Source organism: Rhinatrema bivittatum, chromosome 12 (genome assembly GCF_901001135.1).
Source record: "Rhinatrema bivittatum chromosome 12, aRhiBiv1.1, whole genome shotgun sequence".
In the NCBI taxonomy this organism is placed as follows: domain Eukaryota; kingdom Metazoa; phylum Chordata; class Amphibia; order Gymnophiona; family Rhinatrematidae; genus Rhinatrema; species Rhinatrema bivittatum.
Genome location: NC_042626.1, coordinates 12,877,411 through 12,902,699, shown reverse-complemented (window position 1 = coordinate 12,902,699; position 25,289 = coordinate 12,877,411). Strand labels below are relative to the sequence as shown.

Here is a 25,289-nt window from a genome sequence, read left to right as displayed (position 1 = left end):
GATAAGTTCTTGGAGGAGAAGTCCATTACCTGCTATTAATTAAGATGACTTAGAAAATAGCAACTGCTATTACTAGCAATGTTAATATGGAATAGACTTAGTTTTTGGGTACTTGCCAGGTACTTGAGGCCTGGATTGGCCACCGCTGGGAACAGGATGCTGGGCTTGATGGACCCTTGGTCTGACCCAGTATGGCCCCATTTTCTTATGTTCTTAACCTAAGTACAGAGCTTCCTCCAATATGGAAAATCCATCTTGATGCCATCAGAAGATCAGCAAAACTCCCAGCACTGCATGGTTTGCCTGGATATAACTACAGATTAGTGGATATAACTACAGCAGGAGAGAAGTGGCAAGTGGCCACACAGTCAAGAGGTTAAAGTGACTGGTGTCATTTTATGCCAAGGCTGCTGCTGTTTACCCTGGAAGAAAGTTGGCAACAGGCTGTGGACGTTGGATGGAGCTTTAATGGGAAGCCACAGTTTGCTTCATGGCACTGAAGAACTATAAATGCAATAAAAACAATGCAGAAGTGGGAGCCATGAGCCCATCAGAGGACAGCGGTAAAAGAATGCTTTTCACACAGATTTACTTCGGGGGAAGAGGACGCGTCGAGGCCGGAGCCCGTTCCGGGTCCCTCGGAAGTGCCCGGGAATCCTGGGAAGGGAATCTGAGGCTCTGTGAAATGTTATTGCCACTGGGCTGCTTACTTTGGATTTAACTTGGATACACAGCTACAGTAATCTCATCTCTGCCACAATTGTGGTATTCTACATGTGGCAGGGGCTTACATTAAAGAATTTGATAGATGGGGAGAAATGCACTAACATCTCATAATACACACCTTGGAGTATGTTCTTACTTATAAGATTAAAGCAACCTTGATTTGCTTAAAATGTTTTATTTTTACTATTCAAATGTTTCAGTGAGACTGCAGCAGACTGGGATGGTATCGGTCATTAATTAAGTTTCTTTCCCCATTAGTGCTTCAACCCTTCACTATATATCAAAGGACCTCATGATGCCATTTGTCAAATATCTACCCAGTTTTATCAAATAGTTAAATAAACCTTGAATGTCTTTTGCAAGGCCAACCTGACAATAGGAGCCAAGAAATACAAGTTAAACACATGCAGGTACTATGTGAAAAATATATTTCACAAACATTTTTTGGTCTTTCCTCTATTTCTCTACAGAGTGAATAAGATAAATAGTAAATGTTTCTCACTCCTCTTTCATGTCTCATTTACCAGAAGGAAAAGTTCTAAGGTTATAATCATGGTGGATAAATAAGTGGAAATTCTCCAAAGTCCAAAAGAATCAACGCTGCTATGATCCATCTCAGTCATGCAAATGGATTGTGTGGAATAAGTGAGCTAAATAAACTCCCCACCCCCATTCTTCTGTCTTTCCTTTTCTTACAACTTCACCTTCCTTCTGCTTGTTGTGGAAGTTGCGTTCAAGGTTCTTAGTGTGGATGTCATCTGGGCTTGGGCACAGGTCAATACTGAGGGACTGCAGGTGGCACTCTGGTTATGTAGCAGTGTCGGTAAAACTTTCTCTGTCTCCATCTGCTGGCAGGGAGGCAAAACCCAGGAATCTGAACTAATCTGTGGGATTACAGGAATGAAAAGTACAGGTAAGAAGCAATTTTCCTGTAAACCACATTGTTCCCAGTTCGCCCAAGTAATGGATAGGACTTCCTAAACCCTCCCCCCCCCCCACCCCTATTTAAATAGCCTTTCTTTTCCCCGACCCTTAAAACCTTGCCGACATGCCTTGCTGCTATGGATGGCGTGTAAAGTTTCGTGGTACGGGATCCCGGCACACGCTTGTGCATGTACGTTTTTACGCGATGGTTTCATTCATAAATCCAGGAATGTTCGTTCCCTGCCCCTTTTTTGGACTTTTTAATTTCTGCGCTTACCAGGAGATACATGCATGCTCTGGTGGCTTTTAAGATCTGCTCGGTGCGTGCCAGCACGACGGCTTTTAAAATCAGTTATGGCACGTGTTGGGCTCTTAAAATTCGCCTGATTTTGCTTATATTACTTGCAATAATAGTAATATTTTGCATGTTATTTTATTTTGCCTGCTCCAGCCTCTCCTCCCCCAACCCTGGGCAGACCTTTCATTGTATGGACGTGTTGCACATGCCCATTCTAAGTCACGCCGCTGAGAAGTGGAGTTATTTATGTGGCCGCCTCCTATATGTGTGAGGTTTACATACGTAAATGTATACATTTTGTCACCAGAGTCCTGGAGGGAGGAGAGCTGATCCTTTTCCCTCTAGGCTCAGTAATCGGGCTTAGGTTGCAGACTCCTACCTGGGGAGATCATCAAGAATGGGGAAAGGAAATTGCAGCAGGGGAAAATGATTCTTTCTTTGAATGATGTGAGAAGCCTTTTCCCTTCCCTTTTGGTGAGGGGCTGGTGCCTGCAGTGATCTCAGGTGTATGTTGGGCCCTACAGCCAATGTAGGACTGGAGCAGGAGAGGAAGAGGCATGCATGTTCCACTTTGCATTGCTGGAGTTTGTGGTATCTGCTAAGCACAGAAAGGAAGTGTTTTTGTTTTCTTAGTTGTAAGACATTCGCTTTTTTTGGCCCGCTTTTGCAATACGTTTCCCATGCAGAACTATTGTGTTTACTTGTAAGTAATTTGAACTCTTTCCAAAGGTGGGTGGGCCCTGTGATCTGAAAGGACTCATGAAAACCCTTTCTATTTGTAAGGACAAGGTTTAGAAGACATAAAACTTTTATGAACAGCTGGATTGGTGAAGATGAAGGAGCAGACTCAGAGGGAACAGGTCTAAGATTCCCCTTTCTTCCTCTTCCCCACAGAGAGGGGAGATGTTAAAGATCCCGGGACCCTTGGCAGTGCACCAGCAGCTGCGCACCTCAAGCCTTCACTCTTTATAGACAAGATAGGCACCACTTATAATGATGTCAGACACCTGCTTTGGGACCAAATCGGAGATCCACTAACCATGGGAACACTGTCTTGCACATTCCCTGCCCTTTTTCTCTAAACATAAGGTTAGTCCAAAACCATTTGCGGTACATGCGAAAATGAAGATGCAGATACGATCAAAGGTGAAGAACGTGCTGCCACAGCTGGTTGAAAAGCAGCTACAATCAGATGGGAGTAAAAATGCATCCACAGGTATGGAAAACAGAATGCAGCACGAGATGTAAAGACAGTGATCCTGGGCGGATGCAGCTGGAGGTGCTTGGAGGGAATGCAGCGAGGATGCAGCCAGATGTGTTTAACGGTGGCAAACAGCAAAGCGTGCCCCTGGGGTAGACCACGGCGAGGAGACAATCTAGGACTGGGCATGAACAACACCTACTAACCAGAGTGCATGTTAGCTCTGGCCTGCATACTAATGAAGTAGTGCGAGCACAGCTATTAGCAATCAATTACACTAAATCACCAGCCATAAAGGCAATTAAGTTTCCAAAAAGTAATTATGTATGTTTCAGTCCAGTAAGCTTTTTTATTTTAATTGTAATTAACTAGCAAAGAGGTTTTGGTGACCCGCTGTGCTTGGCCTCCAGTATCTGAGGCATCATCTGTGCTAAGAAGACAGACCATGGCCATCTGAATTATCCTGGTCTCCTGGAATATCCCAAAGAAATTCTATTGGACATGTGGGGAAAAGGACTGACCAACAGCACACATCTGTGGTACTGCACTCCACCAAGAAACTACAGTGCAGGCTCGGCCGGAGAACCGCAGAGGAAGCAGTTACCGTTTTCCCCACAAAGTATTGTGATTTAAAGCAGCACTAAGAATCCAAGTAGCCATCAGAACAAAAAAAAAAAGTCAGGTTAGTGCTTGTCTTGTTAGCTTTGTTTCCTGCAGAGAACTTGGCATTTTAAGTTCAACACGTCAGTCCGTCTATGCCCTCTAGAACGGTTTGAACTGTTCACCAAGTTCATTCAAATTTCTGCCAGATAGCAGAGCACCCACTGCCACACCCGTTCTGCCCACGTCATATGGCATCTGTGAACCCTGACACTTAGAATCCCTTTCTCCCCCCCCCCCCGTACGTACCCAGATCAGTCCAGACTCCTGGGTTTTGTACTCCTGCCAGCAGATGGAGACAGAGAAAGCTTTACTGACACTGCTATATAACATAGCGTGCCACCTGCAGTCCCTCGGTATTTTCTGTCTCCAGCAGACGGTGCAACACCTGCCGTCTGAGTAAAAAAAAAAAAAAAAAAGATTTGGAGAAATTTTGAAAGCAGCCTCCCAGGGAGTGGTGAAGTCCTGGTGGGGCTATCTTCCCTGCTAAAGGCGGACGAGCAGGGGGGGTGGTGACCCTTCTTTAGCTCGCTCCTGTTACGTATGCCTGACTTCTGGTGGTCCAGATCCCTCAGCTCTCACGAGGCAGCGCTGTGACTCGCTGGTGGTGATCCTGTCCAACTCCATCAAGGACGCAGGGAAGTATTTTATTTATTTATTTTATTTATTTATTTATTTATTTATTGTTTTTGTTATACCGAGTTTCATGACTGGCATCACATCAACCCGGTTTACAATTAACAATGTGTGAAAAGCATAAGGTAACGTGATAACAATATTCCCAATAGAACTGTGAACTTTAAATACAGAGAATCAATTGAAGGGTGTGAGAAAGTTACAATAAAACAATAAAACAGGGAAAAATAACTTGGAGCTGGAAGAGGGGAATGCAATATTTACATTTCAGCCAATTAGTGTAGTAGTATAGCAGAGTGAATAAATAAGCCTATGTGAATAAATGAGACGGTACATAAATATGAAACGGTAAAATAAGTAACCAAGAGAAAAAATATTTCTTTTGCTTCCCTTAGTTTACTGGTAAAGTTTTCTTAAAAAAAAAAAAGTGAAACATTTTGTTTCCTACGGCTGTGTTGCTGCTTAGTTCGGAGAGGACAGTGACTAAGGGGATGCAGTGCAACAGCCAAGTTTTCCCAGCGTCTGTTTTTCGTCGGTGCTGTGAGGGGCTGGTTTCAGGCACTAGGCATGCGTTCTTGGTCACGCCGCATGCTTCTCTTGGCCTGGCTTGCGGGGAGTCACGTCCGCGCCTCAATTGTTCCAGCCTATGTGCCGGGTGGGGGAAGGCGCGTCGGCAGGGCCCTCCCGTCGCGTTTGGTTGCATCTTCAGCACGGGACACCAGAGTTTCCTCCGGGGCCTGTCTCCAGCCAGGGGGCAGGGGACGGGACACGTAGCCATTTTGGATGCTGCCACGCAGGCGGCTGTGCAGTCTCCCGCAGTTTTGGGGGAGCCCGGGCCTTCTCCACGTCTTCGTCTTGGGTGGGTCTGGAAAGTCTGCCAGTACTAGTGTATGCGGCGAGATGTGCGGCATTACAAACCACAGTGGTGCACATTTTGACAAATCCTGTAGGAGGATTTGGTAAAAGGTTTGGCCTTTAATTCTGAGGGTACAGGAAGCGGCAGTCGGTTGTCTTTGTGGTAAAGTGCAAGGTTAATACCCTGTCCACGCATCTGGATGTTGTACATTTTCTTCGTGGGGGGCGAAGGACTTCCGACCGCCCGTGAGGAAGCTGTGTATGTCTTGGAATCTGAATGTGGCGCTGACCTCTTTATGTGCGGCTCCTTTTGAACCTCTAAGGCGAGCGACTCTGAAGGACTTAACGCTTAAGGTGCTTCTTTTTTTTTCTGGTGGCCATTTGTTCAGCAAGGAGGGTTTCGGAACTTCAGGCTTTATCCTGCCGGGATCCATTTTTTGCAGATTTTGGAGGCAGGGGTGGTGTTATGCACAGTTCTGCCTAAAGTAGCCTTGGCCTTCCATGTTAATCAGACGGTAGAACTTCCGGCCTCTCTCAGCCCCTTATGCAAAGGAAGCTGAGACTTGTGGACAGCCGCCGGGCACTGTTACAATAGCTGAAGGTCACTAATGATTTCCGTACATCGGATCACCTTTTCGTTCTATGGAATGGCCCAAGGAAGGGGCATCAAGCTTCCAAAGCTATGATTGCATACATTTCTAGGGGTCGGGCGGCGCCTGAAGGTTTGAGGGCTCACCCGACGTGTTCGCAGGCAGCCTCTTGGGCTGAGGCCCAGCAGATGTCGCTGCAGGAAGTATTGCTGCACAATTTCTCCAGACGCTATCGGTTGGATGTCGGGGCTCTGACTTTGGCTGGTTTTGGTGAGAGTTCTGCGAAAGGGACTCTCCGGGTCCCACCCAGTTTAGTGGGTTTAGGTACATCCCAGGAATCTGGACTGATCTGGGTACGTACAGGGAAAGGAAGATTGGTTCTTACCTGCTGATCTTTGTTCCAGTAGTACCACAGATCAGTTCAGACAACCGCCTGTGGTAGAAGGGGGGAGTCGTCTGCTCGTGTTCATGGTTTATGTCTGTGTTACTCAACATTGTTAGCAAGTCACTGAGCTGTTTTTGTTTTTTTACTTTCCTCTGGTTCTTCTTTAGCGTGGTATAGTGTCACCACCCTCTTCTCGTGGGAATTAGGGAGGGCTGTTAAAATTGTTTGTTTTAGTTTTTGGCATCTTGGCTTGGATACAGTTCCATACTGAGGAACTACAAGCAGCACTGTAGGTTATAGGCAGTTTCAATAAAACTTTATCTGTCTCCATCTGCTGGCAGACGTACAAAGCTCAGGAGTCTGGACCGAGCTGTAGAACTATAGGAACGAAAATTATCAGTTAAGAACCAATTTTCCTTTCTTTATTCCTTAGGGAAATGGGCCAGTTCAGTTCAGCCGTAGGGGTGGGGATGCTGGATTAAGTAGATGATCTTATCTAGCCAGGAGGATACGGGGTCAGTTTTTCCATTAGTCAACTAGGCAGTCACCTGGCGTGCCAACATTTTGGGGCGTCAAAATCCTGCCAGCGTCAAGGGGTGCTGTGTCATATCGAAATACGGTCCAAGAAGAGAGCACGTTGCTGGAGTGACTGCCACCAGGAGGAGGGAGCACTGTGCTGGAGCTGCTGCCAATGGATAGATGGGGAAGGGGGGGGGGGGGGGGTGTAGGACTGAAGGTTTGCTTCACGTGCCAATTACTCTTGCTCCAGCCCTGGGAGGATAAAGAACCAATAAGGAAGCAAACAAATATCCTACAAGCAGTCAAGCTTCAATGGCTGCCAGCTGGGCTGCATCCTTTGCAATGTAGACCGGATGGGCCTCTGTCCCCTGCTGCCACCCTGTACGATGTTATTTCGAATAAGCTCAAGCTCAGAGTACACTGTGATGTCACTAAGAAATTTTGAAAGTTGCTCTGCCATTGGTTAGTAGCCAACACTTATGTACATTTCTGCACCAAAGAAGGAAGTGAGGCCTCAAGCAATAAGAATGTTCACATATCTTTTATTTCATTTTCAGGTTTTAATTCAGCTCTTCAGAGAAATGTATGTTAAAGAGATGTTTGGGCTTAAAAAAAAATTTTTTTTTTTTTTTGTTAAAGCACCGCCTGCTCAGGAGTTCCCACCACCAATTAGAAATAAGGTGCTGCTGTGCTGATTATCATCCTCAAAAATCTCCAATGCAGCTCGAAACCAAGATTGTCCCAGATGGAGTGGAGTCAGGGGGTGATCCTACAAGCATTACTTTGATGCATCTCACACACAACTACAGCCGAATGTGGGCTGACAGCAGAAAAGTTCTGACACATTTCAGAGAAGTTGGAAGGATGCTGTTTATTTACAGTTCTTCACTTATCCACAATTCACACTTCTCATATAGACATTAAAAAAAAAAGAAACACATTCAGAACACTTTCTGGAACAAATCCCCCCTCCCCCAAAATCAATAACTACCAATACTTCCTTTTAAAAAGGAGATTACAAAGGCACACACAAAGAAATCAGAACCAAGGAGCCGGAGGGGAAGTGCGTAACTCCAGGAACGGGGGTGAGAAGACGAGTATCGGGGCTGGCCAGCACTTTGGCATCTTTTCTCTTTAAAAAGCTTGATGAAATACGTTTCAAGGCGACTCCGTGGCGCCTGGACTGGTCCTATGGCATGCAGAGCAGGGTGATTCCCAATCCTTGCCCAAGGTGACATGGAGTGACCGAAATCTTGCATGAGTTGTGTTCTGTTTGACTCCTTGGTCCTGGGGGTCAGGGTTTTCAGACTGGGAAATGTCCCAGAAGCGTAACGTTCAACCTTTCCCATTCTGGGAGTCTCACAAAGAGTTACATTCAAATGCTCTCCTCCTGTTGAAATTGTAGGTTATTTATTTTCTGTGCTATAGGAAAGTCACAATGGCACCTGAGTTATCACTGGACTAGAAGTAAGGACAGGAGATTGGGACCCACAGGCACCGATGAGTTATGTCAAACCTCAGGGAGACCCTTGAACTCCAATGGGCACAGCCCATAATTGCACGTGGACCACTGCAAGTTGCAAATACTTGGCACTAAAAATGTTAATAGTTTAAAAGCCGTGAATTAAAAATAAATGAAATGACAGAGGAAGTGTGGTCCCGCTATGACAGCAGGTCCCAACCGGGCCCTGAAAGCCCGCCGAGCCAGTCCCTTTCAGAACATCCTCGAGGGCCAGGCTGGGACCCAGTGCTTGAGGAAACGGACGAGCCCTTCCGTCCACTCCCAGGCATGGGAGAAGGGGGCAGAGGGGCCTGCTCTCCTGCCCCTCACTGGAACAAGGAGGAGAACAGAGACAGGGTCACTCTTATGATCAGAATGCAGACCTCGGGATGGAAGTGCCCTGCAAGGTCAAAATAAAATCTAAAAAAAAAAAAAAAGAGCCAGTGCAGATTTCTGGATCAATAATATACACTGAAGAGAGATGTCCAGAAATAATCACAGCTCTGAGGGAGTCACCCTGTCGGGTAAAAGTCATGGTGAGATTCCCCCCCCACCACACCACCCCCACTCCTCTGTCAGGGCAACCGCTCATAGGAGTCCGAAATTTACAAAGGAAAAAGTTCCTGACCTCGAATGTCCTAGTGCAGGATGAACCAGGGAGACCAAATCTTTGCCCTAGAAAGAGGAACACACCTTATAAATATAAAACAAAAGATCACCTACAAACAGAAGAGCTTCTAGGGTAACCACAAATATCCCACAATATACAGAGAATGCCTTTAAGGAGTGTGGCTATGGAGAAGGGATTCGCAGTGGCCCGGTTCCTTCCGAGTCCAGGAGGGGGTCGGCGCCCCCTGCCACCTCTCGACAGCGCCGAGGCTGGACGAGGTTCACAGCTTTGTCCTGTTAGGAGCTGGTCAGGGCGAACAGGGTGACAGACATATGTACAAGAGCACACAGAAGCACACGTTACACAGTCCATACTCACGCTGTGAAATCTGATTCAAGAAAGATTCTGTCTTAAAAAAAAACCTTCACAGCAGCGCGCGTCATCTCCAGCTCACTGCTGGGCCAACACCTTCCTCCCTTTTTACAGTCAGATCGCAGTATCTAGTTCCTCTATTCTGGTTTACTGACTGCTGCAAAAAAAGGTTTCTGCGGCCTTCAACGTGACACTGGAGGATCCTGTAGCAAGGGAACCCCCAGCACTGCCTGAAGGTAACTGTGCTGAATGACCGAGGTCTGCTTTTAACCAAACTACTGACTGCATTTCACTCTTGCACACACCCTCCACCAATGCATGGCACACAGGCATCATCAGCCGTGCAAATGCACACAGCATACATGTACAAACCGATGTTTTCACATCCCCGTGCACACATGCACTTCTGGCTCCTGGTCCCCTCTGCACATCCCTGCCAGTCTACCACAGCCTCCTGCGTGTACACTACTGACAGCGCCAGTAGAATTAAGTGCCTTGAAAAATGTGTTCTTCCTGCTGCTTTCAGGTTTCTATCCTAAGCAGGAAGAGTCTGATGCTCGTCATCGCACACCGGGACTAGATCCAGTAGTGAGCCGAGTGAGGAGGGGGCTCACTGGTCAGGAAGGCCACGGGATGGCTGACAGCCAGAGCATTTCACTGCAACTTCTGAAGTTAGCGTCCGCCTGCGTGGCTGAAGATTGCTAGAGGGTCCCCCATCCCTTCCGCCTGAGGATGGGCTCCCAGCACAGAAGGGAATACTGATGATACGGCCCATGCTGACAGGCACACGCCAATTTAAGACAAAAGCATCTGTGAACTTCTTTTTTTTTTTTTAGCTTTGTACAGCAAGAGTGGTTCTGAGCAAGTGCCTGCCACAGCAGCTTGTCTGCCACACGTTCCATGCCCTGTGGAGGGCACTTATCGCCGGTAATGGTTAGGCGCATCAGCGAACATGTATTTCAGTCTGTAAGCCTCGGCCAGGAGAAGCCCAATCTCTTCATTGCCCCAGTGTATTGTGGGTAGATTCTGTAACAACATCAGGAGGCCCTGCAGAGCAGAAAATGGAGCAATTACTCTTTCTGAGAAAGGGCACACACTGCATACAAACCGGAGCACGCCAGAGTACACGATTCAGGTGGGGGCGAGGAGAGAACACGCCTGCACGACACGTGTGCAAACAGCAGCTGATGTGTGTATAGACCAGGTGCGCACACAGCACATGGAAAGAAACCAGCGAGGGGTCATATGCAAAGTGCTACCAGACATGGGAGAAATACATACAGCAAATCCGTGCGCTCAAATACACGGAGCAGGAACATGCACCCAGTAATCATGGATGCAGATGCTGTGCTTAAAGCACACGCACAAATTATGTACACACACAGGCAGAATACAGCAACGCACACAGAGCCACGTGGACGAGGACACAGCAGACAGCATACACACCTGCATTTACTCCAGCGTGCAGGCTGAGATTCCCCACAATGATAAAAACTAAAGAATTCCCCTCCACAGCATCTCCCCCGGAAGAGGCTGAGCTGAGGGAAGTACCTGAAAGTCCTCTTCATCCAGAATCTCCTTCCGCCACTTAATGAGGAAGGCAGCGCAGACGTACAGGTGGAAGTGCGAGAAGCCCTCGGACTCAGCCTGCAACAGGAAGAGGCCGATCAGACGCTAACCCAAAGCACCCGGATTGGCAGCGGCATTAACAAAGCCCGAGCATGAGTGCGCGTCTGAAGTGAATACAGGAAGGCCGCGTGCGGGAAGGGAGCTTGGCCACTACCAGAGCATCTCCAGAAGTCGATCCTTCCATGGGAATGTTCTTCAGCGGTGCATCCGTCTTTGGGTGGAGTTTTCGATTTCTCACTTGTGTGTGTCAAACCTGAGCCCCCCGCCCTCCGTACCTGGTAGGTGTCCCATAGCCGGATAGTGCAGCGCAAGGGAAGTTCCCTCATCAGTAGGTTGTTCATCCAACGGAAGGCGAACTGCAGGTATTCTACCTCGTACCTCCGAAAGTGGTTATGCACCTGATCTAAAACAGAACAAACTCTCCTTAGACGTCTGAATGCAGGTGTATGAGGAAGGGCTGCACATACACACCTGGATGGGAACAGTGGAATAACCACAGGGACCCCCCTCAGTATTTTTACTCCTTGAGTTCCACCCCCCCTGCTATTTGTTCCCTAGCCCGGATACGCACCATCTATTCGGCTCACTAGCTCCTCCAGTGCTTTGACCTTCTTCTGGATCCCAGGTTGTGCAAATGTGTAATTATCCTGGACAAGGAAAGAGACACACAGGATTAATTTGAGAGAGCAGGTTCAGCTGCCACCAGATGTGCATGTACCCAGGATGAACCTGGGATCGATGCCACCAGAAAGCATATAAGCACTGTATGTTTAATGTCATTCCTGGTGCAATGCCATCAACTGCAGTTGATCTGTTATTATTTGTGCTTATCTCAGGCTTTCTTGATTTCTGTTATCATTGTTGTCTCTACCATATTCCCTGGGAGTCCAATCCATATATCCACCACTCTTTCAGTGAATTAGCTCTTCCCTGATAATTTCCTTTTCTTGAGTCAGACAAACCAGACCAGTCCAGTCCAGATGAGTGGATTATGCTTACCGACCAGCAGATGGAGACAGAGATCAACAGGTTCACTCACAACACCCATTATATGCTGACCTCAGCTTGCCAGTATTACCTGTAACAAGCTAACTGTGGACAACGTCTATTCAAACCAATCAGCATTATCTTTTCATTTAACAATTATTTAATCACATTTTCTTTTTGTAACCTACTAAAGGATTTTCTGAAGAACAAGTAAGCAAAAGAAATAGAGAGATGCACAAACTGGAAAGCACTCCAGTATGTTTATCTACTTAGACGCAGGAAAAACAAATGTCCACTCCCTTAATGATCACCAAAGATTGCGATGGATGAGCTAACATAATTTTGGCAGCACAGGTAGGGTCCCGGATTGGTCTGACTGGACTAAAGGAAAGGAAATCATCAAGTAACTCATTTCATCTCTCTCTTCATCCAATCCAAATCCTTTCCTAATACGCTGGAGGTGAGGACAACCTTTTCCGTGACACTGACATCCAAGTGATAATGCCTACAAAAAACAGTGCGGTAGGACCAAGCTGCTGCCTTACTAATCCCACAAAGGTGATAGCAACTCAGTTCTGCCCAAGAAGAAGCTTGAACTGTCACGGAAAGATCCCTCACCTTCTTAGATTAGGGACTATCATAAACCACCTTGGCTCCCACGACAATCTTTTCAATCCAACATGCTCCTGAAGCTACAGAAGCCATTTCACCTTTTCTCACACAATTATTCAGAACTAAATCAATGAAACAGATCTCCCAAAGGCATTAGAGACCTTAAGAAACATCAGAGGGACTCCCCATGCATGCAAGGCGTGTAGCAGCCCATATTCAGCCAAGTCTGCATGATTGCTCTTTGGAAGAGCTCTCCAAACTCCACAATCTATCGGGCTGAACAAAAGCCACTAAAAAAATACATTTGCCAACAAGGTAGCAATATCGAAAGGTCCCAAGATGGAACAGGAACCTCAGCAAAAGGCGAATTTATTATTTTTTTTTACAAAGTGGCATGCGAAAACAAGAGACTTCAATATACATCCCCTGAAGGAAAGACGCTGCGACCTGCACCGTTAAGAATAAGCAGCAAACGTCCCATAACAAATCCAGAATCCTCGGCATCAAGCTTAAATAGAAGTACCTGGCTCTCCTGTTTTAGAATATCCTCTCTTACCAAACGGGCAGAAATGTAGGACAAAATCGATGCGAGCCTCTGAGCAGGCCCGGAGCCAATAAACACAGCACCTTGGGGGAGAGAAGACACAGGACCGTCCCTGTTTCAAATGCCTGCTTACCAAGGACACTGTGGCCAAGCCGGAGCCACCAGAAACCCCCCCAAGCCTGGATGCCCCCTAACACGGATTATGGAAGAATCGGCCAGGACTGAATCAGGCATTGCTTGCTGGAGAAACATTCCCTCTCTCCCGGCTGAAAGTTTGCCGTACCTTCGTCTTCTTGAAGTCTGCAGTAGGGCCAATACCCCATGTGACCATCAATTTAAATGAAGGCGGCTTGAGACAGGCACCGTCCCCCTGGATCGACCACAATGCGACAGTCAGCCTGCCTGAACACTGCCCACACCTGCCATGTGCGATGCGGATAAAGCCTGCAAATGCCTTTTTGTCTCAGTGAGAAGCAATACAGCTGCGTCGATACCCGAGGACTACTGTCACTTCCCTGACAATTTATATATATACTATTGCCATGGTGTATATATATATTATCCTGACTGTCTGAACCATCAGCTGAACTTCCTCAGGCTCCTGCTGTCCCGGACCCAGAGCGCTCCCCAGACTGATAGACTGGCATATGCCATCTCTGTCAGGCAGACCGGGGTGCTCAGACCCACTCCCAGCTCCAAGGTTTGCAAAATTCAATCACCACTACCAGCTTATCCTGACAGATTCATGTCCCGGTAATCCTACAGAACAGCCCTGAGATTAGGAGCCATATTTGGAGAGCAAATATCTGAAATGGTGCCCTTACATGGTCTTGCCCAGGGTATCAGATCCAACGCCGCTGCCACTGTGCCGAAAAGGTGAAGATAAAACCATATTGTTGGACTGCTTGTGGAGAGAGAAATTTCACAGGATCTCTGGATAGGTATCTGTCTCAGATAAGAAGCAAGTCGCATGCACTAACAAAATTACTTAGCTAGGGCCACGCAAGCCATGGAGGGGGCATCCAGGAGATGAAGAGAAGAGTAACGAAGGCATTGGACAACCTTTGCTGAGCCATGACAGCAGCCCAGGGGAGCAGTGACATGGCCACATTGAGTTCCCTGATGTCAGGGTCTGCAGGGACTGAACCCATGACCGTGGACCTTCCAGGCTCTGAACCTGCCGCCAGGCCGCTGGAAAGAAAACGGATTCACCCCCAGAAAAGTGAACTAGGCTCTGCCCTGCTGACTTTAAAGGTGCCCCTCTGTGTCTTGCACCCATCCGAAGCAGATTTCATGCTTGCCCGCAGGTGGCAAGGCTGCTGCTAATTGGTCTGCAGGCTCCGTTTCACTATTTTATTTTGCTGGCGGGGCAGAAGGGAATAAACATCACAGCCCTGGGGAATATCTATATATCTATCTATATAGATATATATATATCTATATAGATATATCTATCTATATAGATATATATATAGATATATCTATATATATATATAGATATATATAGATATATATAGATATATATATAGATATATATATAGATATATATAGATATATATATATAGATATATATAGATATATATATATAGATATATATATAGATATATATATAGATATATATATAGATATATATATAGATATATATATATATATATAGATATATATATATAGATATATAGATACATATATAGATATATAGATATATATATAGATATAGATACATATATAGATATATATATATATATATATATAGATATCTATATAGATATATATAGATATATCTATATATATATAGATATATAGATATATAGATATATATAGATATATCTATATAGATATATCTATATATATATATCTATATATATATCTATATATAGATATCTATATATATATCTATATATAGATATCTATATATATATATATAATATATCTATATATATATATATAGATATCTATATATATAGATATAGATATCTATATATATATATATAGATATAGATATCTATCTATATATCTATATCTATATCTATATCTATATCTATATCTATATATCTTTATATATATATCTATATATATATATATATATAGATCTATATAGATATATAGATATATAGATCTATATATATATCTATATATATATATATATCTATATATATATATATATCTATATATATATAGATATATATATCTATATATATAGATATATATATATAGATATATATCTATATATATCTATAGATCTATATATCTATATATCTATAGATATATATATCTATATATATCTATAGATATATATATCTATATATATCTATAGATATATATATCTATATATATCTATAGATATATATATCTATATATATATATATATATATATATATATATATAGATATATATATATTTTATTTATTTTTAAACAAACTTTAAGGCACATACAGAAAGGGCTCCCCTGCTTCCTTTTTTTTTTTTTTTTTTATAAGGAAACAAGGGGAGAGCTAGATGGGAAAGAAGTGAGGAAGGGAAGGGGGAAGCGAGTCGTGGAAGGCTGGTGTCCCCCTGGCCCGGAGCCTGCTCATCTCAGGAGCTGCCAGGATACAAATGTTTCTGATCAGACCTTAGCCCTCAGCACAGGATGCTCGCCTGCCGTCTGCTGGAGGGAGAAGACTGGCAGGCTGAGGGCAGCATAGAGGGGCGTTGACCTCTGTCTCTTACCAGCTGACTGGTGAGCGTAACCTACCCGTCTGGACTGGTGGAAGAGGAAGAAACATTTTCTGATACTGCTCCTGAATCTACTTCCCTGGCGCTTCAGACCCCCACCCTCTTGAGTGTTTATACCTTTGAATGGAGTGGTTAGAGCAGCAGGGTGCGAACTGACCCTCATTGTGACCTTGGGCAAGTCTCGTCCCCTCCACTGTCTCAGAGAGAAACTTAGGGCCCTGTTTAATAAACGTTTTCCCCATCGGCACAAGGGAGAAAACCTTTAATAAATTCACCCCTTAGATTGTGAGAGGGGAATACCCACAGTACCTGAATGCAATCTGCTTTGGAGTGGCTGACCAGGCACAAAAGGCAAAATATAAATCAAAGGAAATGTCTCACCCACAACCAGCACGCTTCTCCCCTCTTCTGGGCAGGACATCAGTCTCTCATCGTATACGGCTTTTGGCACAGACCCCACAGCAATTTGGTCACCTCTAGCTTGCCTGTATCTTTGCAGTGCCGCAGCCCCTGAACTGGACACCATATTCCAGGCGGCCTGCACGCACCCGGGGTTAACCTTAGCCAGCTGCCCACAGTAGGTACCTGGATTCCGTCCAGTAGTTTGCTCATACACCAAAAGCTGTCAGCTTCGATGCTTCGCAGGACATCTGCACTCAAGCTCTGCACGGCAAAGTTCTCAACGTCCTCGTCTGCAAGAAAGGAAAGGAGGCCTCAGGCCAGGTCCACAGACAGAAAGGAAGGAAGGAGACGCCAGGACAGGCCGAGAGTGTGCCAGGCAACAGGATGGCGTCTCGGTCTGGCCCTGGAGCAATGGCAAGGATTTCTGGCCACCCAGGTCACCTCGTTAACTGTTCCTGAAACAATTTCAGCGCTTACCCTTCCTTAATAAACAGAGCAGCTTGTGCTACCTATTCCTCTGAAGATTTCCCTTGATTGCGATGGGGGGGGGGGGGGGAGGGGCAGCTTGCACCAAGTCTCCCGAGGTCCAGATGCTGGACCGAGAACGGATTTCAGAAATGCTTCAGAAGGCATGAATTCACGTGAGACCAAAGACAAATATGTAGTCTGTATACTCTTGAGGTGCGGTCAGCACACAATGGCAACGCCTACCGGCTGGATTTATGGCCCAAGGCTGCAGGGTTCCAAAGGAGCCCTGGTACGTGACCCCCACCCCCTGACCCAAGGACCATCACCGCAATGGCTAATATAAGCTGGGAGACAATATAAAAAAAAAAAAAAACCAAAGAGAAGAAAAATCCCCAGGCTCGTAGCAGCACATTCCAGCCCTGGTCTGACCGAGCTGGAAGCCTGACGGAGCAGGTACAAAATGCCAGCCCCCCCCCCAAAAAAGAAAAAGAACGGAGTTAGGCATCAGACGGGGAGTCTTCCCTAGCTCACTGCCCCTGTGCTGACTGGAAAGCCGTCCTCTCATTGTCAGGCTGTCGGGATACCGAGTCCCACTAACCTTGCTCCAGGGCTTGGCTCTGAGTGCAAACGCATCCACCATAACCAGCACAGAAAGAGGAAATGCCGGGAAACAGTCCAGAATGAATTCAGATGGTGGGAAGAGCTTCCAGTGCATACAGCCCTTCCATCCAGGTTACCCCGCATAGACCACCCCCCCCCTCCCCGTTTGTCTGTGCTTTTCATGCACGGGAGATACCGACAGCTGAAGGGATGTGCACTGGGTTTGTGCCAACCCAGACCTCATCTACAAACTGCAGATCAGCTCAGAAAGCCCCCAGAAAAGGTTTCGGTCGCATGAGCTTCTGCTCAGAACCAGCCAGGGCAGGACTGGTCTTCCTCAATATCAGCACAAGGTGCGGCCTTAGGCTACAGAATTCATCTGCCAAATCTATCCTGCTTCCAGCAGTCCTGCGGTCAATATTCAGAGGGCGGGAAAGCTTTATCCAGATATCTGGCAGGACTTCCCCGCGTGGCTCATTTTTCCCCAACCAGCCTTAGGCACCCATCTTTGCTTGGACAGCAGGTGGTATCTGGCACCCCAAAGAGCCGCATGCACACGCTTGGCAGGGAGAAATATTCACATCTGGGTCTTTGTTCAGCGAACTCCAAAAACCTTTCAATCTCCACCTCACCAGAACGCACAGAGAGCACCTTCAGTGTGTCCATGTACAGTTAGGAGGGGGTTGCCAGATTTTTCTACAAGCAAACAGCTCTCGCCAAAAGAGAAGCAAGGAAGTGATATTCTAAAGATGTTCGGCAGGAGTCTGCCGGGATAATAAAGTCGGAGGCTGATATTCGGTGACCCTGCAGCCGTTGACAGGTTTCCTTACCCACGTGTTCGGAGAGGAAGACGACAAAAAAGGGTGTGACCAGGTCATTTATTCCTTGCACGTAGCCACTCGCTGGATGTCGGATTGCCCAGATGAACAGGATTCTTTCAAAGATCTAAAAAAATAAATAAAATAAATAAATTGTTTAAAACACAGGCGAACGAAGGAGTCATGTGTTATCCAACCACAGGATCTGCAGGCGTTGCGCATCAGACGGCCTCCAAATGGACAGAACCACCACCGGGCCTTCAGGTAGAGGGACCCCTCCAGCCTACACACGTCCCAGCTTCAGAGCCACAGCAGAGTCCACTGCAGCTCAAGCCAAGAGATCAAGTCGGAAGCCGGCCTCTGCGGAGCAGTCCGAGTCGCCCCTTTTTACTGTGAGCTTACCCGCACAAGTATACCTAGGGCATCTTGTTACTTGATGCCACACTCATGGAAAACCAAACACAGCTCAAAGCGCTGAACCTTAGAACTTTCCGTGCAGGTGACAGATCGAGAGAGGGTAGGCCGGGGTCAGAAGAGGAATGCATGCTGTCCAGACCCCTGTCGCCAGAATGAAGCAGCGTCTTGCGCTCTAGGATAGTGCCCCCCCCACAACTACCTGGATTAGGGTGCTACGTCCTCTCACCGAGGTCACTCACCTCCTGCACTAAAGGCTGCTGAAAGAGAGGGATGAGGGGATTCGTTCGTGGAATGTCAATGTGTATCTGAAAAATAAATGGCAGATGAGATCACACGCCTGGACTGCAGGCTCTCACAGAAAGACCTCACGCACACGCTCACACACACACACACCCCCCCCCCCCCCACCCCCACACAACCGCTACACATCCTGACCGGATTATATCCTGTGTGGGAGAGAAGAAAAAGGAAAGCAAGAGAGATCAAAAGGGAAAAGAACTGAACCAGAGAGCAGGGAGGGGTCAGAGGCGAGGCAGAGCGGAGCACGGCGGGATTAAGGGGTTCACACTCAGCCGCTGTGTGGCTCAGCTAGCAAGCTGGATAATATCAGAAGTAACTGGACAAGACGTTATTCGGCTAGAACCTGCATGATCCGGCTAAGTGCTTGCGAATATGGACATCACTGTGCACGAGGATGGGGCAGGGACCCAGTAACATGGAGCCTACCTGCCTGTAGGTGTCTTGGTGGTGCTCGTCATTCCTGGAGTCATAATACTGCTCAATGAAGCCAAAGTACTCCTCCCGCTTCCTCTGCAGCGTCAGCTTCCGTCTCTCCATGTTGGCAGGAAGGTAACCCTACAGCCAAAATAAACACACAGCAGCAATCCTCAGTGCAGCCAGGAAGCAAAATCTAATTACTGTGATGGCAACTACTGAGCACACCGTGCATGCAAATGTACAGCTCCTGCCCTGCTGAGCACACGCAATAACACGTGTGTGCATTATTCTGCACACCGATGGAAGGTATCTCTTTCCACGCACCGAGAGAAGTCTCCAGGTAACAGGTCGCACCTCTCTTGGGACACCCGGCCAGCTACACTTCCTCAGCTCGTCTACAAAGGCAAAAGATTTTTCCCTAGATTAGAGACAGAGTTGCTGATCAGTGCTCAGCACGGAAGCTGAGCGAACGCCAGTCACCCACCCCCCCCCCCCCCCCCACCCCTTACCACCGCTCAGGCTCACCCAGGTCTGTATTGTTGCTGGACAGCAACTGTTTGAATTTTTCCAGTCGCGTTTTCTCCCGGACGGTCATCGGGGGCATCCCAGAAGCATTCTGATCAGAAATCCTAGCCACCAGTGGGATGATGGGTCGGAGTGGGAGTGACTGCTGTTTCTGGAGTGGATTCCTTGCCAAGGCGTCATCTAGGAGAAGGTGGAAAGGAGAAAAAGAAGCAGGTCTCAAGAGAAGGAGCGTAGACTGGCCCCAGTCCTCCCGGAAGCCACTTCACTTTGGGATTCTCAGACTGCAGCTGCTTGAATCTTTCAGTCCCGAGCATAAGCTGGACCCAAGAAAACCTCCTCTACCACCATCTTTCTGGAAGGGGTGTGGGAAGAATTCTTTTTCTAAGTTACTGCCCCTGGAAGGGGAAGCTACGTCTGCCACTTGGGCATTGCTCCTCCGAAGACGAACGCGTCGCAGCGTGCCCAGACCTCACTAACCTTTGTACCCAAACCGGCAGGTCAAGGCGCCAGACCGCGTCATCCCTTGTGGGGCTCTCCACCCCCCCCCCCCCCCCCCCGAGTACAACCCCCTGCATGGTGTGGGATCTTGCTGAGGGCAACCCCTGAGCACAGTGCCCCCTAAGCTGAGCGCGTGAGGGAATCGCTCGCACGCTTCCGAACGTTTCTTTGTGCTACGCACAGAAACACGGCGCTAATACCGGTGCTCAAACATTGTCGGTTTAAAGAACGTTGCACGCACCCGGCCGCTCCTTGCAGGGCGCATTGCCCATGAGCAGTAAAATGTGATCAACAGTGGAAAGAAATGCGACTTTGGTGGATGGGCCACAAGAAGACCACCCCCCCCCCCCCCCAAAGGGGGGAGAACAGTTAGGGCTCGCCGTGAACGTCCGAATTTTGGCTTGGGAAGACGGCCCGGGAGTCTGATGAGCGTCTGAGAAATCTGCTGCTATTAAATGACCTCTAAGCACACAAATCACCGGCGGGGGGTCGACTGCCCCCACCGCTGAGCACAGGCAGGGCCGCGTGCTCCCGCCCGGACCCCGATGCTTACTGGATGCTCTGGAGATGTGCACCTCGCTGCTGGACTTGGTGACCTTGCAGTTGCTGGGCACGTCCTCCGAGGCGGACTGAGAGCGCTCTGGCCTCTCTCGCTGCCTGCTGTGGTTTTCAAGCACTTGGGCCGCCGTGGCTCGAGCCACCTTGGAGTTCAGGGCCTGAAAGGGCGCAGGCGAGACGTCCTCCTCCTCCTCCTCGTCGTCGCCAATTTCCCAGGCATCGCTGGTGCTGCGCGCAAATTCGTGGAAGCTGGAGGCTTTCTTCCCCTTCACGGTCAGGGCGTTCGCCTTCGAGCGGTCTTTGATGAAGCTTGCAAAGGAGAAGAAACAGCCCTTAAATTATGAACTTATCCCCCCCGCCCCCCCCACACACACTACTAACCCCCAGAACCTTCTCCAAAAGGGGCATAAAGCTAAGCAGGAGATTTTCAGTAACGTGCACACAGATTGATTGGGCACTCAAGTGCCAAAAGCAAATGCAGAACACAGGTGCTGAAAGTGCCAGAGAGGAGAGAATGTGGATGCCACAGCAAAGCCCACTCACCGCCCCTCCAATCCTCCTCCACACAGAAGGAAAAGGTTCTTCAGCCGCTAGCAGAGCAACATCGGAGGTATCGAAGCATGCAAAGAGTTCAGCTGAACTCGGACAGCACGACAACAATGCTGAAACTCAGTAAAACGGCGCCCACAAAAGTGCCAGTCAAAGTTTTCACTCACTTCTTGGTCAACCGCGGATCCAGAGGAGGGTGCTGGGCTCCGTAGACCGGCTGTATGCTGTGAAAGACACTCAAGTCGTAAGTACTCACTCACTAATGAGAACGTGCATTTACAGAGCACCTTTTATGCAAACAGACGTCTACATGCAGCAGCACCCAACATCATCTCCCATGCATGCAAAATTCACACGCAGTCTACGTGGACATCTTAACAAGCAGAGCTGTTGGGTGAGGCTCCGGGCCGTGTCACTTTAAAAGAAGGGACATGGAGCAGGTGAGCTGGCACTTCCACCAAATGGCAATTATCACAGGCAAGAAGGAACTTTATTCCTGTTATTGTTATCTGGAACTGCGGGCAGGTTCATTAACCATCAGAAAGATCAAGAGATTTGCCCAAGGTCGTACAAGGAGAACACAGCAAAGCTGAGCTTAGACGTCATAAAAAAAAAAAAGAGAGAGAGAGAGAAATCCTATTCACATTTTGTAGAGGTTTATTTCAAAACAAATAATGCACTTGTCTGCATTATTTTATCCACACTGCTTTGATGAGGTTATGATCAGGATCATCAAAAGAAAATTTAATACAATCTAGGAACATAAGACTTTTGAAGTCAAAATGATCAGACACTTTGTAACTAACAAAAAAGGCTCAACAAAGATCCAGTTTCTTATCCCATTACAAGCCATAAAATTAGCCTTTCTGATCACCCTCCGAACCCCCTCGCCCTATCACGGGAAGGCCTTTTAGGATTCACTACTTTATATTTCCTGATAATGTCACTCTTTGCTCATTTGAATTCTGACCTGAAGAAGAGAACATTAGCTCTTGAAAGCTAGTCAATAAAAAGGTATTACCTGATACTTTTTTTGGTTAAACTATTTCTGAAATAAATAAAAAAGCAAAAAGTTCCACAAATGTTAGTGAGACCATCAATTCTGCCCTTGGCATGCAAACTTATTATGACGTGGCAACTCCTATAGGAGGAGAGAGGGCTTCAGGTGCCAGGTAATGAAGACAATGGAAGAGACGATGCCTTCCTAACACGCCATAAAGACCACGTGTGCAATGGAGCAAAGCGGATGGAAGCAAGTATAAATGTAAAAAAATATAATGTGCATCCTCTCTGAACCGGCACACAGGCAGCGAAACGGCTACAAATCACTGTCTGATGCACAAATACAGAGTTTAACGCGTAAACCCCAATTCATCAGCACAAAGCATTCGTGTTTCACGTTGGATCCAGCTATCAGAGAAGGAGCAAAGGCCTTCGGTAAATAAATACATAAATAAAGGGCTTGACTTACTAAGGCTTTTCTTTCATTTGGTGTCTATGGGGTAAATCAGGCCCCGTGTCAGCTGGCATACAGCACGACAGTGGTGCTGCTGGAAAGCACTCTGCTAGCAGACTGTTTCTGTCCAGTCTATGGGACCGATGCAATAAAGTCTGCCCAGCCTAGCGCACATCTTAATGAACGGCTGGACGCGCATCCATAACCCCCCATGCAGTAAGGGGATCAGCGCCTCCAAAATGTGCATCCAAACTCGCGCGAGGCTAACAGCGCTCCTCACAAGTAAATGTAGATGTAGATGAGGCTATTACTTATTTCCCCACAATGCAAAAAATCACTGCATGCCCAAGGCGCACTTCTTAACCCCTCGAATTTTATGCCTGCCCCGAAGCAGGCGTAAAGTCTTGCCGCGCGTCAAGGGTCTACTTTAAAACAAAAAATATCGCGACGATACTAGGTAGGAGAACCACAGAAAAGCAGCATCAGAAATAATAAAAATGGCTTGACAGAAAACCAAATATTTCTGAGCACACAATATACACGCTCCAGGCTGTGTACATTTGCTGCCACGGGATAAAATGGACACTCGTCTTGAGCGTCTGTTTTGTTAACCCACACACAACCAAGTCTCCAGGGCGCCCGAAGCCAAGGACACACTATTTCCCCTAGTGCATCCTTTCTAATGTGGCTATTCATTTGCATACTGCATCTTGCGCCCAGGAGAGGTGGACGGGTATGCGTTAGGGAAACTGATCCCTAGTCTGGGTGCCCGTTTTAGCGCGTTCATATTGCTTCGGCCTGTAAGTGTTTTAAAAAGATTATAAAGCTAAATGTGACATGAGATGTGCAAATCCAACCACATACCACGAAAGTGCTTTATATGTAGTTAGTATAGTGCAACAAGAGGTGTCTTAAGTTAGACTGCCACAGTCCTTTAACCCGATGTAACACAGCTAGAGACATCTCTCACTGTTTCTACTGACCTTTGATAGAAGGAAAAGCAAGTGATCTGAAGGAGCATAAAGTCCATTGTTCAGGCAGTTGGGCTGGTCAAGCCCTCAGGGAAAGCTCAAATTAAATAAAACTTGAAAAAAAAAATCTTTCACAGCCGTTTCACTAATCCTTTTCCAAAAAAAACAAGGTGGCATGCAAAGCAGTGTACAATGATTAGTACAATTGCTTCTCGAGCAATAGAAGGCACACAGAACAAGACACCAAATGCACAGTAGTTAAAGCACTGACTAATCCAGTAGGTTATCGTGAATGCTGTTACTTCTGCCTCTCCTGCTATATTGGTAAAATGAAACAAGTTATGTTCAACAGAGATTCTGAATGGGCATTACAAATATTTATTTTATTTTTATTTTATTTATATTCCACTTTTGAGCACTTCAAAGCGGATTATATTCAGGTACTGTAGTTAAAGTTAAAATCTTAAGAAAATGAGACTACACAGCAGAAAATATTTCCTATTAAAGTTAAATCTGAGATTTGACAGAGGTGTCACTTTCACAACTTGGGACCAGTATCTTCCAGAGAGTAGAGTCTCAGTTGCTGTTGTGAGTCCTCTACCCATTGATTCCATTCCAGATTCTGGAAACTGAGCCTGGCAGCTATGAACACAAGCTTTGGTCCCCTGCTCATTAATCTAAAATTGGGTTCCAGGAGGCTCTAATGTGCCATGGGGCAGCCAGGCCATGCAAGCTCTACCCATGCCCAACGTGGTGCACCAGCTCAGTGGAAGAGGGTTTAATGACAGGAGGGGATCCAAGAGACTTCACTCTGGCCCAGTGAGCCTTGACTGGTCCCAGGACCTATTCCCATGCCCTGTTCGATCTCACACTGGGTCAGACCAAAGAGTCACTTAGGCCTGTGACCTGCCTCAGAGAGAGAGAGAGGGAGAGGCCGAGCATAGGCTTTCCACCTCACCACCAAGTCAACCGCACCGGCTGATCCAGGCCTGGTTTTGCCCTCGCAGCATGCGTGGATTTGTAGTTCTGATGTTCTTAGGGACGTCAACGTGAAAATGGGAACTACAAATCCATGCATGTCAGGGGTCAAACCCCGGCGTGCGATCAGTCACCCTCTTCGGCTGAGCCGGGGTGAGACAGCAACCCTAGCCGCGCATGAGTGTGTGGAAGGTGCGAGCTGCCTACGGACCAGGCCGTAAGAGCTCTCGATCGAGACCCGGCCGGGCCCGGGAGGCGGCTGCTCAGCGCACGGAGAGACGCGCAGCGGCAACTCGTTATCAGCATCCCCCCGGGCCGAGCTCTTCACTCACCTCCCCGGAAGCTTGGCGCTCCTTTTCCAAAACTGCTTGCTGTGCTCCGCGGCCATATCGGGGCGGAGAGGGGGAAGGGGGGGGCGTCCGGGCGGGGGTGCCCAGCGCACCTCCCCGGACGCCAGGGTCAGGAAGGCCGCCGCCTCACTCGGGACACCCGCTCTCAGCTACCGGGGCATCCATCTTGGATGCGGGCACGCAGCGCTCTGCCATTGGTCGAGGAGGCGGACGACACG

The 25,289-nt window shown here is 47.3% G+C and overlaps 1 protein-coding gene across 1 annotated transcript; it reads right to left on the bottom strand.

Moving 5' to 3' along the window:
• Positions 1–7,645: 7,645 nt before the first annotated feature.
• On the bottom strand, positions 7,646–25,242 carry TBC1D22B (TBC1 domain family member 22B). Its single transcript, XM_029573000.1, has 13 exons — positions 25,054–25,242; positions 21,484–21,540; positions 20,763–21,076; positions 19,712–19,891; positions 19,511–19,581; positions 19,196–19,324; positions 18,709–18,774; positions 18,065–18,179; positions 16,350–16,456; positions 11,478–11,553; positions 11,182–11,309; positions 10,829–10,924; positions 7,646–10,324 (listed from the first exon to the last, which is right to left on the bottom strand). Exons 1-13 carry the CDS (start codon positions 25,107–25,109, stop codon positions 10,196–10,198), a joined length of 1,524 nt encoding a protein of 507 aa, XP_029428860.1. The 5' UTR covers positions 25,110–25,242; the 3' UTR covers positions 7,646–10,195.
• Between the last annotated feature and the right edge of the window lie 47 nt (positions 25,243–25,289).